Source organism: Magnolia sinica, chromosome 13 (assembly GCF_029962835.1).
Source record: "Magnolia sinica isolate HGM2019 chromosome 13, MsV1, whole genome shotgun sequence".
Classification (NCBI taxonomy): Eukaryota; Viridiplantae; Streptophyta; class Magnoliopsida; order Magnoliales; family Magnoliaceae; genus Magnolia; species Magnolia sinica.
Genome location: NC_080585.1, coordinates 3,358,704 through 3,371,721, shown reverse-complemented (window position 1 = coordinate 3,371,721; position 13,018 = coordinate 3,358,704). Strand labels below are relative to the sequence as shown.

The 13,018-nt window shown below is 41.0% G+C and overlaps 1 protein-coding gene and 1 pseudogene across 1 annotated transcript; both read right to left on the bottom strand.

Moving 5' to 3' along the window:
- Window positions 1-680: 680 nt before the first annotated feature.
- Window positions 681-5,666, bottom strand: LOC131223964 (beta-glucosidase 13-like). The gene is made up of 5 exons (XM_058219560.1): window positions 5,545-5,666; window positions 4,924-5,141; window positions 4,791-4,822; window positions 1,261-1,369; window positions 681-1,113 (listed from the first exon to the last, which is right to left on the bottom strand). The coding sequence occupies exons 1-4, from the start codon at window positions 5,664-5,666 to the stop codon at window positions 1,364-1,366; spliced, it is 378 nt and encodes a 125-aa protein (XP_058075543.1). The 3' UTR covers window positions 681-1,113; window positions 1,261-1,363.
- On the bottom strand, window positions 5,624-12,242 carry LOC131222442 (putative beta-glucosidase 9; annotated as a pseudogene).
- Between the last annotated feature and the right edge of the window lie 776 nt (window positions 12,243-13,018).

The following is a 13,018-nucleotide window of genomic DNA, read 5'->3' as shown; positions in this document are numbered from 1 at the left end:
TTCTCTACCGAGTGTATATCCCGGAGTACTCCAATGGCCGATCTATCACCCATACTGGGCTTGGCCCCATCTCGTGTGGAGAATGCCCCCTTACAGCACGGCTTAGTCAATTATTCTCGCAGTTCAGATAAGATTCGGACCGTCACTTCTCTAAAAGCATGGTTTACCCATCTCATTAATTCAATCTCAGTTTTGCTGCTTTGCTAGGGTGCTTCTAATATAATTGAATGCATTGTTGGATTTATTTGAGAATGCACACCAAAGTAACGTCACCTTATTACAACCCTATCATGTAATGTAGAGTAATAATGACACAATACTTACCTACAATACTTGCATAACTTTTGAATTGGAATTGAACCGTCATTTGTAGGTGATTAGTCTTACTGTACATGTGATTCAAATCACATATCATAAATAATCAGGTATTCATCGTATATGGTATCATTAGTAGGATCCATCGGATCAACCAATGATCCATTTTATAGCTATAGGTAGATTTACATGATCTAACTCACAGTACAAAGCGACTATGCCTATTAATGTGAGATTTCGTTATGGTCATCTCGTAACTCAAAGCAGAAGTATATCTCAAGTACAAGCACCTCAACATGCTTCACTCATGTTATATATAATTGCACAATAATTTATGTTGTGCTAGAGGTAGATCAAGTCCTTAATCGATGAATATTAGCCATATTTCATCATAATGTATAATCTAAGTATCAATGTATAACTTTTTTACAAAACAATCACATCCGTATATTCAAACATAAAAACATTCCAACATAATCATATGAATAAATATATATACATGCCCATAACACTAAATAGGTACATTAAGCAATAGATCCATAAAGTTAAATCATACACATGGCCTACCTGTATTAGTACCGTGCATGTCCCACTTATCATTCAGAGGAGATGGAATTCTCTGTACCCTCACGCCCTCTGAGAAACTGCTGAAACCAAAGAGCAGATTGCTTTGGGTATCTCTTCAGACCATCTTTATAATCCACGTAAATAAGGCCAAATCTAACGGTGTAACCTTCTGCCCATTCGAAGTTGTCCAACAATGATCAAGCAAAGAAGCCCCTCACATCCACACCATCCCTGCCAACAATTTAAATCTCAACCATCAGTCTGTAATTCTAGAATAGACCATCCTAATAATTTTAATTATCGATCTTACTATCTCTACACATGGATACCACACATGTAAGACATCAAAACACGAGACAGGAGTAAATGCAACCACACCTGATGGCATTTTGAAGAAATAAAAGATGGTGATGATAGTAGTTAATCCTCGCTTCGTCTTGCAGCGCTTCCTCCAGTGACAAGGAACTGTTGTTGAGCTCATCTATTCCTGCAATGATATAATTAAACGAACATCATTACTTCTCCTTGTAAGTGTTGAGGGTCGAATATTACATATCAGACCCCAGTTATTGCCAGGATTTACAAACATAGTACTATTTATCGGCCTGATTTAATCATGTTTGTGATGCAGAAAGTATTCACGAGCCTGGATTGGGAAAGGGTACTAAAAGCATGGATTTAACGGTCTGAAGTCACCAAGGCAAGCAACAGACCCTAGGAGACCAAGATCGACAGATTTGCACGCCAGGAATCCAAGAAAATCGAGAAATTGAAGCTCAAGTGGCCTGAAAAGTGTCCAGAATGCAAGATTATATGGTTCCCACCATCTGATCAGTTCGAAACTCCATACGTGGCCTGAGGACCATAAACAAACCGTACATGTCAAATTGCAGCTCCTGGATCTCTGTGAAAGTGGCTCACCTGACAGATCAGCCACCAAAACAGTGATATGGGGCCGACCTGCTATCAGGATACGCTTCTAATTTGGTCCCCACGGTTAAAATGAGATGGAACAATGATTGGATGGATCGGATCTCTGGAATACATCACCATAGGACCCACACACGCGGTGCATGTGCACAGCTTGTACAGGCGCCGTCGCGCACCACAAGAATTCAAATCGGTCAGCATTGCGCTGACCGATGAATTCCGAAAAAATTTCAAAGACGCAACAGCGTCTTCGACATGTTGTCTGGGCTTTGATTGTGGGCCCCACCCATCAGGTATTCGGACAATCTGGACCATCCATTCGATCAATAGGTGGGGCGTAGCCCTCACCTAGATGTCCTTTTCGTCCCATTATGCACACACGTGTAAAAAAATGATCAAATGCAGGATAGACGGTGGAAATATGTGATACGGTGGGCCACACTAAAATCAAGAAAAAGTATGAATTTTCAATAGGGTTTTCGCCATGAGCCGAATGAACGGAGTGGATTTACTCTCGGACATTGTTCATGGGCCCCACCGACTCTCATTCAAAAGAAACGGAAACGTTCGTTCTTCTGGCGTGAAACAGGGGACCGGTTGATACTTGTGGGCCACCATCTAAACTCAAGGGTCCAATCCGGACCATCCATTAGAATCCCACGGTCCATCTGAGCAAGACCTAGGTGACAAAAGTCCAAGATATAGCGAGGATCGGGTTTCAATACTTCAAACACAAGATGGATGGCAGATAAAATACCCAGCGTGCTGCATCAGCAGACGACCAAAAATTTACATTCCCGATCAGAATCTCTAGCCTCATCTAATGGACGGGGTGGATCTCTCCTTAGACTCAGATCATGGGTCTCGCAGTTAATGCAAATCAGCCACGTTTTTTCTTGCTGCGTAAATAGCGTTCGGCAGTGACTTATCTGCGGAGGTTCCTGACCGCAGACGGGGAGAAAAGAGTCCCCCTTCAGCATGCCTGCAGGGGGTATGTTCGGCTGCCTATAAGGGAGAAAGGGAGAGAACGGGGAAGGCATCCAGGAAGGACGTACGGCTGGAACGTGAGAGAGAGACGAGGCTGGAAGCTGGACGTGAATGTGGGACTGGAGGCAGCGGTGGAGCAGGGAGAGAGATGGAGAGAAAAGGGGAGATCGTGCTCGGCTTGGACGATTGCAGGGGAGAGTTTGGCTTGGCCTGACAGATGGAGAGATGCATATGAGCAACGTTGGGAGGCTTGGTTTTCTCTTTTTCTTTTCTTCTTCTTCTCTTGTTTATGTTGGATTCAGCCTAAGCATGTCCATTCTTGGCTGAACCTCTTAGCTAGGGCTAAGAGGTGAAGCTTGTGGCGAGATGGGAGATACTATTTCCTGCTTTTCATTTAAATTCATGAACTGAAGTTGATTTGTATTAATTATTAATGGAATGTTTTTTAGTCTTTAATGGTCTGTTGTGACTGAAATTACAATGGGTCTGCAACGGCTTTGAATATTTCTTTTTCTTTGTTTTTTGGATGTTTATGACATCAGGAAGCCCTGTTGTTCACCATCGTCTCCTGGGCATGGTTGGATGATCGTACCCTTTCTAACTTTCATGCACTATTGATTGGTTGGTAATTAGTTTAATCCTGTTGTTTGCTTTGTCTCCTGGGCACGGTTAGATGATGGAATCCATTCTAATTCATATACCTTTCATCTCTTGAAAACCAGATCAAGTAAGTTCAGTTTAAATTCAATAATTCTTGATGCAGGCATAAGATCTCCCTGATCTCTACAAGTGGATCCTCTGAATCCCTAGTTTCCTTCCTCTGAATTCCTTAAGTTTTCGATAATTATTCCACAATTATTCCCTAAATTTTATTTGGTTTAGATCACATCTTAGTTTAGTTCTAGTTCTACTTGGTTTCAGATAACGTACAGGTATCAGTCCCTGTGGATTCGACCTCGGTCTTACCAAGTTTATTACTACATCACAACCCTATACTTGGGGAGTGAACAGTAAGCAGTCTACTGTTGCCCGTACAGTGTCAACAATGAGATAATAGCCTACTTGATATTCAGTTACAAAATACGAAAGTGACAAACATTATAGGTAGTAGTCTATCATTTTACCATTCTCAGTAAAGTAAATAATGGGGTTGTTGTATCTTTTCTTTACCTAGACTAACATATCTCGGATTCCTGGTGGGTACACATACAGCCACGGTGAAGCAGCCTGCAGTTCAGGTTCTAATCAGTGCACAAGCAAAAGCATACCCATATGTGGTTGCATCCTTAATGCCTATTAGGGTAGGTGAATCCCTACATGTAGGCCAAACCATGTGAATTTAGGTTATAGCTAGGCATGATTGTTCATTGCTCTTATGGTACGCCTGGCCAAGTTTTGGATAAGGATTATTCTTTGATGTTTTGAACAATGAGGTGCAACTGATAATGGTCTAGATTCTAGCTACACATCATGGGTGGACCCCACATAGCTTCAACTTAACAGTAGTTACCAGATTGTGCCAATGTATATAAATTTCGTAGTCCTGTCGCTACATCGCCATCCAGCTTTACCAAATTAACTCAAGGCTCATTCTTTTTATCTTATACTCTTTTCATGTTCTTTAATAATCCTGAATTTTAGTTGTTTTTAGGACTAATTTTGTACAATTTTGCCCATTACTATTCATGTTATGTACTGTAAACATAAATGTTGATGGACGTTCAATGCATGCCCAATGCATGAATCGTATTGATGTAGTTATATCCAATACACAATGTTGTACGTGTAGATGCACATCAATGCATGTATGTGTATAAGTATGTATGGTGAATGTGATCAGGTGCAAGTGATGAGTGGGGAGAGGTATATGATCCGTCAATCAAGAGATCATGCGTTGCATTGGCAATAAAACAAGTAAATCGGTATTCTTGTCTAGCCCATAAGCCGCATCATACATCAAACCATGTCTGCTGGTATTGTAAATATGTTACCTGAGTTCCGATTGGGATCCCATTTCGCTCGACTGTTACAAATGACAATAAAAAAAATAAAAAATCACGCACTCATTTTTATTTTTTTTGAGTGTAGAGAAGCAGAATTCCACTAGGTTTTAATCATGTTTACCTGTTACATTAACATGTGAATCGGTTGTGTAGCTTACTCGGGTGGTATCGGAGTGAGGAACATGAGCTGTGTACCTGGAAGTGTAGTAATTTAGACCTATGAAATCGAACGATCCTCTCAACATATCAGATTGTTCTTTCGTGAATTTTGGTAGCCGATTTTCCACGTAGGACCTCATGCTAGGCGGATATTCACCATTGGTTAAAGGGTCCATAAACCTGAATAAACCAAGATGGAGTGTCAATTTTATAATTATAACAAGGTGAACTTGCGCTTAAAAGTGAACATATCATAACAAGCTAGATAGATTTGCTGAAATGATGTGCCTCGCCATGGATGGCTAACAGCTCGAAAATTTCTGGAGATGGGAGATTTCATTCATCCAATTTTTGGCATTATTTTGGCATATTATTGTAATTTTCTACACTGTCATTTTGTAGGCACTAACCAGCGTTATGATTTTTTGAACTTGGGAGATCAACAGTTTCAATCACCTAAACATGAGCCCACTAGTACAAACTTGTGAATCTGGATACTTTCATGTTTCGGATGCATATATAGACTTACCTTGTGATGGTCACTTGAAAACATAGAATAGAAGGTAGAGTTTCCATCACTCACCATCCAACATTAAAGTCCATAGCTCGTTGGGCTGCATTATAGTCGGACTCAGATGTCGACAGGGGAATACACCAGTGGGCTGTCCCTTTGAGATTCCTGTAAAGAGAGTTCATCCGGACCATTGAAATATGAGATTGACTTCAGCTGCTCAAGCAGGATAGTTTACTAGTTTGTACAACAAAAACTGACTCGCATGCTGAGCAGATTCTGTAGGGTCCACTGTGATGTCTGTGTCTTATCCACACCGTCTATCCATTTTTTCAGCTCATTTTAGAAAATGAACCCAAAATCAACGCATATTCAAAGTTCAAGTAGATCACACCACAAGAAACAGTGAGACGCCTACCATAGAAAACTTCTAAAGGCCCGCAGAAGTTTTGGATCCATCTGATATTTCTGTTTTCCCTGCATCCATTGGATGATAATGACAAACAAACATTACTGTGGGCTCTAGGAAGGTTTTAAGTGTGGATGTCATTATCCCCAATGTTTCTTTGTGGGGCGGTCCACTTGAGCTTTGGATGGATATGATTCAATTTATCAGGCCTAAAATAAGCTGATAAATAAGGCTATAAATGGACCGGGTTAAGGCCGGGTCGAGCTCTGTCCAAACTGGACCTGTAATTCTGAACTTAAGCCCAAGTCCGTGCAGACTGAAATAGTTTAGCCTGAGTCCATCCCAGGACATTTACACAAAGCCCGACTCGAGCCCAAGTCATGGTGTGAGAGAGGAAGAAAATGAAAGAAATGGGAGAAAAGTAGGTTTAAAAAAGCTACAGGCTGGGCCGGGTTTATAGGTCTTTGGGGAGCTAAGCCCAAGTCCGGCCCGATTTATAATCAGTCTCTTGAATAACACTCAGGTGAATAAGTTCTTTTATAGTTTACTCGCTACGCTCTAGCGTTATGAATTACTCAGTAGATAATCTGCGCCTGTGACACAGCTGAGATATTCCTGTGCCCGTGGCTGTGTGAGGCCTAAAAAGATATCTGTTACAAATCCACTCCGTCCATCTGTTTTGAAAGAAACCAATAGGAGTCTAAAAATCACGTGGGCCATAGCACACTAAACAGTGAGGGATTGGACGCCTGGTGTGATAGAAATTTTGTATTAGGATGATATTTGTGCCTACATTTTAACTGGGTGTTAAGAATCCTATGAACGGTTTGGATGGCATATAAACATCATGGTCAGCTCTCCAGGAAGATTTTAACGGTGGATGTTTCTGTTCCCACTGTTTCATTTGGTATGGCCTACCTGAGTTTTGGATCTACCTGATTTTTGGATTATTGTCCTACTGTGGTCGGAGTGGATTTGTCGCGGACAACTCTATGGACCCCACACAGCCCCGGGCACAGGTATATTTCTATGCCCGGGGTCACATACAATGCGCTCCCATTAGCATCCAGCAAAAAGGGACGGCTGGAGATGCATTAATTAGAATAGCCCTCTGCTCCGTACAAGTGGCACATATGATATCTGGGCCCCTAGTTTGGAGAGTTCAATATGTGTGGATGTCTGTCTACACTCGATGGGCCTAAAATTTGAATAAGTTGAGATTTCAGTACATTGCCAAGTGTACGGAGGATGAGACTTGTGAGAAAGGGAAACCTGTTACAGGCTCGGCCTGTTAACAGCAGTAAGTCTTTTAAGTCTTGCAGAAGCAAATTAGTTGCATTTCTCATTTTGCAATTCTATGAAAGAGGCTCTTACCTGTTACTTGTCCCTATAGTGTCTTACAGTGGCTGCATGTGCAAGAAGCTGATGGTGTCCCACAATGTATGGCTCTGTCCCAGAATTCCCAACACTGCAATTACCCATTTCCCAATAAGAGCAGCGCCCAGGAGCGTAGGTGCCCTGTGCATACGCACCAACACTGAATGACCATGGCTCGTTCAAGGTGATCCACTGCTTCACCCTACCTCCAAATTCTCTAAAACATATGTCTGCGTAGTCTCGGAAATCAGCCCTGTACCAGCATGCACAACTGTATTTAGAGGTGTGAAAAATGAATTGGGCTGGGGTCATTGGACTATATTGACTGTCCACGCCCACCTCGTTAACTAAATAGCTAGGGCCATGCCCAATGCAGCCATCTAGTTAAGAAATGAGTCGGCTTTGGTTGAGCCTGGCTTGATTTATTCTAGATTGCCCGTCTAATAAATGGGTAGGGCTTGGCAGAACTTGACCTGATGCCAATCCAATCCATTGCCATCGCTATTCACTTCTAACACTATCTGGGTCCAGCCACTTTAATGCATGCCCAACCTGAAGCTCAAGCCCAGTTCTCAGGCCTTCAGCCTCAGCTTAAATCTAGACCAAAGAAGGATGGGCCAAAGTCAGGTCCAACCCACTTAAGGCTGGTAATTGGCAGGCCCTTGGCTCATAACAATGAAAGTTTGGAACGGTCCGGTCTGACCAGTTCAAATTCAGGACCTGGCCTGGCCCATTGCCATGCCTAGGCGAGAATGAGGCATAGGTATGAGATCCAATCCTCCCAATAGAGGGACACCACCATGTAGATGCCGGGCACATGAATCAGGCAGGTTTACTTATATCTAATGAGCCACAGTCAGAGAACAAAGCGTATGGCTAAAAAGACTTCCAGTCATCTTATGTTTGTAACACATCACCTGTTTCCAACGCAGTGGCTCACCCGCTGTTATGAGCAGATTTATTTCTGGTGTAGAATGTATAAAGAGATGGATCCACCAGATGGATGGCTTGGATATCAAATCCTGAAATAGGCCAGCCCTGATAAGTTCAAAATCAGGACCCCAGCCATCCTGGCGCATTTTGCAACCCTGGATGAGCACAGCGACTAAGGTTCAGCCAACAAGTCTTACTGCATGGGGCTTGCATAAGGATATGGGTAGATGGTATGAGCCGTCCGTTTTCCTGAGGTACCATGTAGGTGCCACAATACATAAATCAAGGGTGGAGGAGATTTGGAAGCAGAGTATTTATACTTACACGACTTTGGAACTCAAGAAGCCTCCATACTCGTCCTCAAGGGACTGCGGAAAATCCCAGTGAAAGAGTGTTACGAATGGTTGTATACCTGCGCACGTGCGAGAGTTGTTTCAGACAATGATATTTGGAAGTATTATAAGTTGGGAAATGATGACATGCCTTCTAATATATGGTAATTACAATGCGTCCAAGCTGTGTGGGGCCCACCCATTGTGTGTGTGGAACCCAAACGGTGGATCTGGTGAGACTCATTGGCACAGTACATCCCAAGAATGCTTAAAACTTATATATATACACACACACACACACACACACACACACACACACACTTTTTGTGGCCACCCACATAAATTTTAAAATGGCCTGAGTTTGGACATGTCCCCTTGGAGGGCCGCACATGATGAATGAGTTGGATGATATATACACAAAACAATGAACCCTTCCCAAATGTGTATCCGATGTTATGTGCGTCTTAAAAAAAAAAAGTACGGGAGAGAAAGAGAGAGATTGAATAATGACCGTTGGATAAGAGCTCGTTGATATGAGGTTGTTGTAATACTTGATGCCTTCCTCGTTCACTCCACCACTCAGTCTTCCATCTGGAATTACTTAAAAGAATTGATGTACAATGGACGGTCTACAATCAACTTACTATGAGATATCTAGAATTGAGCCATGCATTGTTGAACCACTTGAACGCATGGTATGGATTCGTCCACATTTTTCCATGTCGTATGATAAATGATCATCTGGACGGTACATTGTTTGGGGCCCACATGACAATGTGGTGAAGAACCTGACTGCTCATCCCTTGGGCTTTGGATTATTCTATCTCGTCCACATGTGTCTTTGTCCGGGTGCAAATGAGTTGAGTTAGATGGACGGGTCATTGGACCAGACTCGACAATAAGTAAGCCCGGGTCTAAAATTACAGGACTTTCAAATTCAATAGGCCAGGCAAAATGATTTTTTTTTTTTTAAAAGGCCCCGACCATGGTCTTAGTCTGATAGTTCCAAATCGAGGCTGAAGCCAACCCCAGGCTAAGTTTGAGACCACTCAAAATCAACCTGAAAAATCTAAAGTGGCCCTTAGTTTTTAAATTATTCTGATTTGGGCCATTCTGGGAAAGACCTGTCTCGAACCGAGTGCGGATTACATACTAACACCGCCAGTGGCAACCTCGCTACTGGACAGTGTTTTGTGTGGCCCACCATGATGGATGTACGCCATCCATCCATTTTAGATCATTATGTTGCGACCTGGGTTTTGGCGGTGGATGTGGGATCGAGTGAAGGGACGAGGTGAAGGTGGAATGGATTTAGGTGTCTTCTTTGGGCGACCAATGGTGAGAGAAAAAAGACTATAGGATTGTTAAAGGGATCCAATCCCTGCTGTAGACAGCTTTTTGGAGATAAACTTTATGTCCTTCCTCCATTCCTTTTCCATTTTTGTAGACTTTATTTATAACTTTTCCCACTACACGGATGTGGGGATGTCTTCCCTAAAACTAGGACTAAAGCAAGGAAACTACCTAAGACTCATGCATGAAATAAGGAACTAATACAACCAACTACTGACCTCACTTGCAAACATGCTTAAAACCATGCCTAAATACATGCAAACAGAATGACATGTACAACTGACCACTTCCAATTACTGGTTTGTAACACATTACTTCAGGGAATGAGACAAAAATGAGGCAGATCCAAATCTCAGGTAAACTACACCATAGGAAAACAATGGTGACTGAACGCCCGTTATTAAAAACTTCCTGAGGCCCACTGTAATGTTTATATTTTCTGTCTGGTCCGTTGATTAGGTCACGCAGACCTAGATGAAGGGAAAACACAAAAATGAGGTTGATTCAAAAAATTTGTGGCCCCTAAGAAGTTTTTAATGGTGGGTGTTCAATCACCACTTTTTTCTGTGGTGTGGTCCACTTGAGATTTGGATCTGCCTTATTTTTGGGCTCATGCCCTAAATTAAACTGAAAAAATAGGTGAACAACATGGATAAAATACATACATCTTGTTAGGCCCACATAGCACCGTCCGGTGGCCAGAGAGTCAATACGAACACAACTTATAGACGCTTGTATGAATGTTCCTTGTCTACTGCAAAAAGGCCCGGGTATGGTGTAGCTTGATGGAAGTGGGTGTCAGTCTAGGTTCGGGTTTGTTTTAGAATGATTAATAAATGTGTAGCGTGTGGACCCAGTCATATCCTAATCCCACCAACTCTCGATTATATATATAAATAAATAAATAACAAATAATATATGAAAATGGTAAACATAGGTTTAACCTATCTATTATCTATTTTGACATAGACATATGTCCCACCAATAGTCATGTAAAATTCATCATCAATCAAAAATCAAAAGTGTAGGTGTAAAGTTGACATATTAAATTAAGAGTGGTAATAAAATAAGTAGTTATTTAATATTCATGTTATGTACTGTAATTGATATCTTGACATTCAGGAATTATACATTTGGTAAATAATATCTCAAATTAAACCAAGTAAATTGTGAAACAACTATTACAAAATAGCATTCCGAAAGTCATATTGGTTGAAAGATCCTAAACCTATGATTTAAAAACTTGTTTGTTGAATGGGACTATTGGATGTTTTTCACTTTTAATTGTCCAACAAATGTTCAGCAATCTAATAAATGGATAATCAAACAAGCTTAAATTTGGTACATTCTACATCTAATTTGAGGCCTACAATTTGGATGGTTTTATATTTTAATTACTTGTACATCAAGTATGCAATTTTATTGTCACGTTTTTTTACTTTTCTAATACTAAATAACAACTATCATGCTGTATTTTATGTTTAAAAAAAGAAAACCAGTCTTTTGTTTTTAAAATTCTTGTTGTAAATTTAATCCTTTTGAGTTATGTTTTTGTGTAATATTTATTTATTTTTTAAAATCTAAAATAAATAAAAAAATAATTGTACCTCAGCACCCTAGAGGGCACAGATATGAGAAGTACCATTTCAGACCTAACATGAGTATTAATATGAGTGCAGTATCCATTAGTGGGTATGGGTATAGCTACTCCTATAGTCCGGCCCTAACCCAGCATGTCGACAACCCCAGTTTACAATAAATAAACGGTTGTCTATGATCATTTCAATTTATTAGAGAGTCCATACTGGTTCGGTGGGCCGCTTTTGGCCAATCTGCGGTAGCTTTTAGTATACCTTCTGCAGACTACAGAAACAAAAATACAAACCATGCCAACTTGTAATCATATGATGGATCTGCGGTGTTCATCATGCAATACCCGTGTAATAGTACCCGGGCATGAAAATCAAGACATGGACTCTTTAATTATATGCAAGTTGAATATCCAACGTTGGTTATTCTATTTTAATCACCTTCGTTTCATATCCTGTGGACCACAACTGAAGAGTGGATTGGCATTGATGTTGGGGCGAGGCCAACTTTCCCTTGAAGACCTCCAAATGAGCAGCCCTGATTTTAACGTGTGCCAATTTGGTACATATGGGGGACTTATCTATGACATATGCAATGGGTGACTTTCAAGCTGTGGCCACTGAATGGCTCAGATTGATTGAACTATGGACAGAGTGACTGCTAATTCATGTATTTTGAATTTAAAACAAGTAGCGTTTTATTACGAGGCAATATTCGGGTCAAGATATGGAGAATCTGTATGCGTCCATTCCCATTTCCTTCATGATCTTCACATCTTCCTGCATCTTTTCACAGTCAGCAGAGCATATAAAAAAAATAAAAAAATAAAAATGATTCAACTGCGTGGAATGCACTTTTATGACACTCATCTCTCACACTGGGCAACTTGGCATACGTGAGAGGAATTAGAGCAGATCATCAGGTGGGTCCCACTGTGCAGAGTTTACTGTACTAAAAATAGGCCTGTGTGCTTATTAGGCAGCGGGAAATGTACAAAAGAAACGGAGTATGAATGGACTACTTAAGAGGAAGTTAGAATCAACGGCTGGAGTTTTTGCAAGGGCATTATGGCTTACTCTTAGTTGTATGAATGAATGAATGAACCGTCCCAAACCATAATAGGTCAACCCATGTGACAGTTAAAAGTTTTGGAGACGTTGCTGACATCCCATGAAGATGAATCACGACAGCTTTAGGTAGGGGATTCAGCAAAATCGTCACTCTAACTAATTTCAATTTCAGCCGGCCTAGCTACCCGGTTTAGGTGGGGTCAGTTTAGGTAGGAGATCCAGCAAAATAGTAACTCCATGTGATTTCAATTTCATGAGGCCCAAGTATCGGTATTTTAAGAAGAGTTAAAAGATACATGGCCTAGATCTCTGGATATAAGTGTTTTTAGTTCTAAGAAATGGGCCCATCCCATGGTCCGGTGATCTAGACCATTGGTCTGTGGAGTGCAATTGCTTGCCTGTTTGATAAGTAGGAAAGTAAAGGAAAAAAAAATTATAATGATTATTTTCATTAGTATTATTGAGAAATGAATTAGCTTTAG

Coding starts and splice junctions, on each gene's coding strand:
- LOC131223964 (XM_058219560.1), bottom strand. CDS start 5,666: ATGGTCCGGATGAACTCTCTTTACAGGAATCTCAAAGGGACAGCCCAC. Junction 5,142..5,544: donor ATGGACTTTAATGTTGGATG/GTGAGTGATGGA, acceptor TGGTTTATTCAG/GTTTATGGACCCTTTAACCA. Junction 4,823..4,923: donor TTCACATGTTAATGTAACAG/GTAAACATGATT, acceptor CATTTGTAACAG/TCGAGCGAAATGGGATCCCA.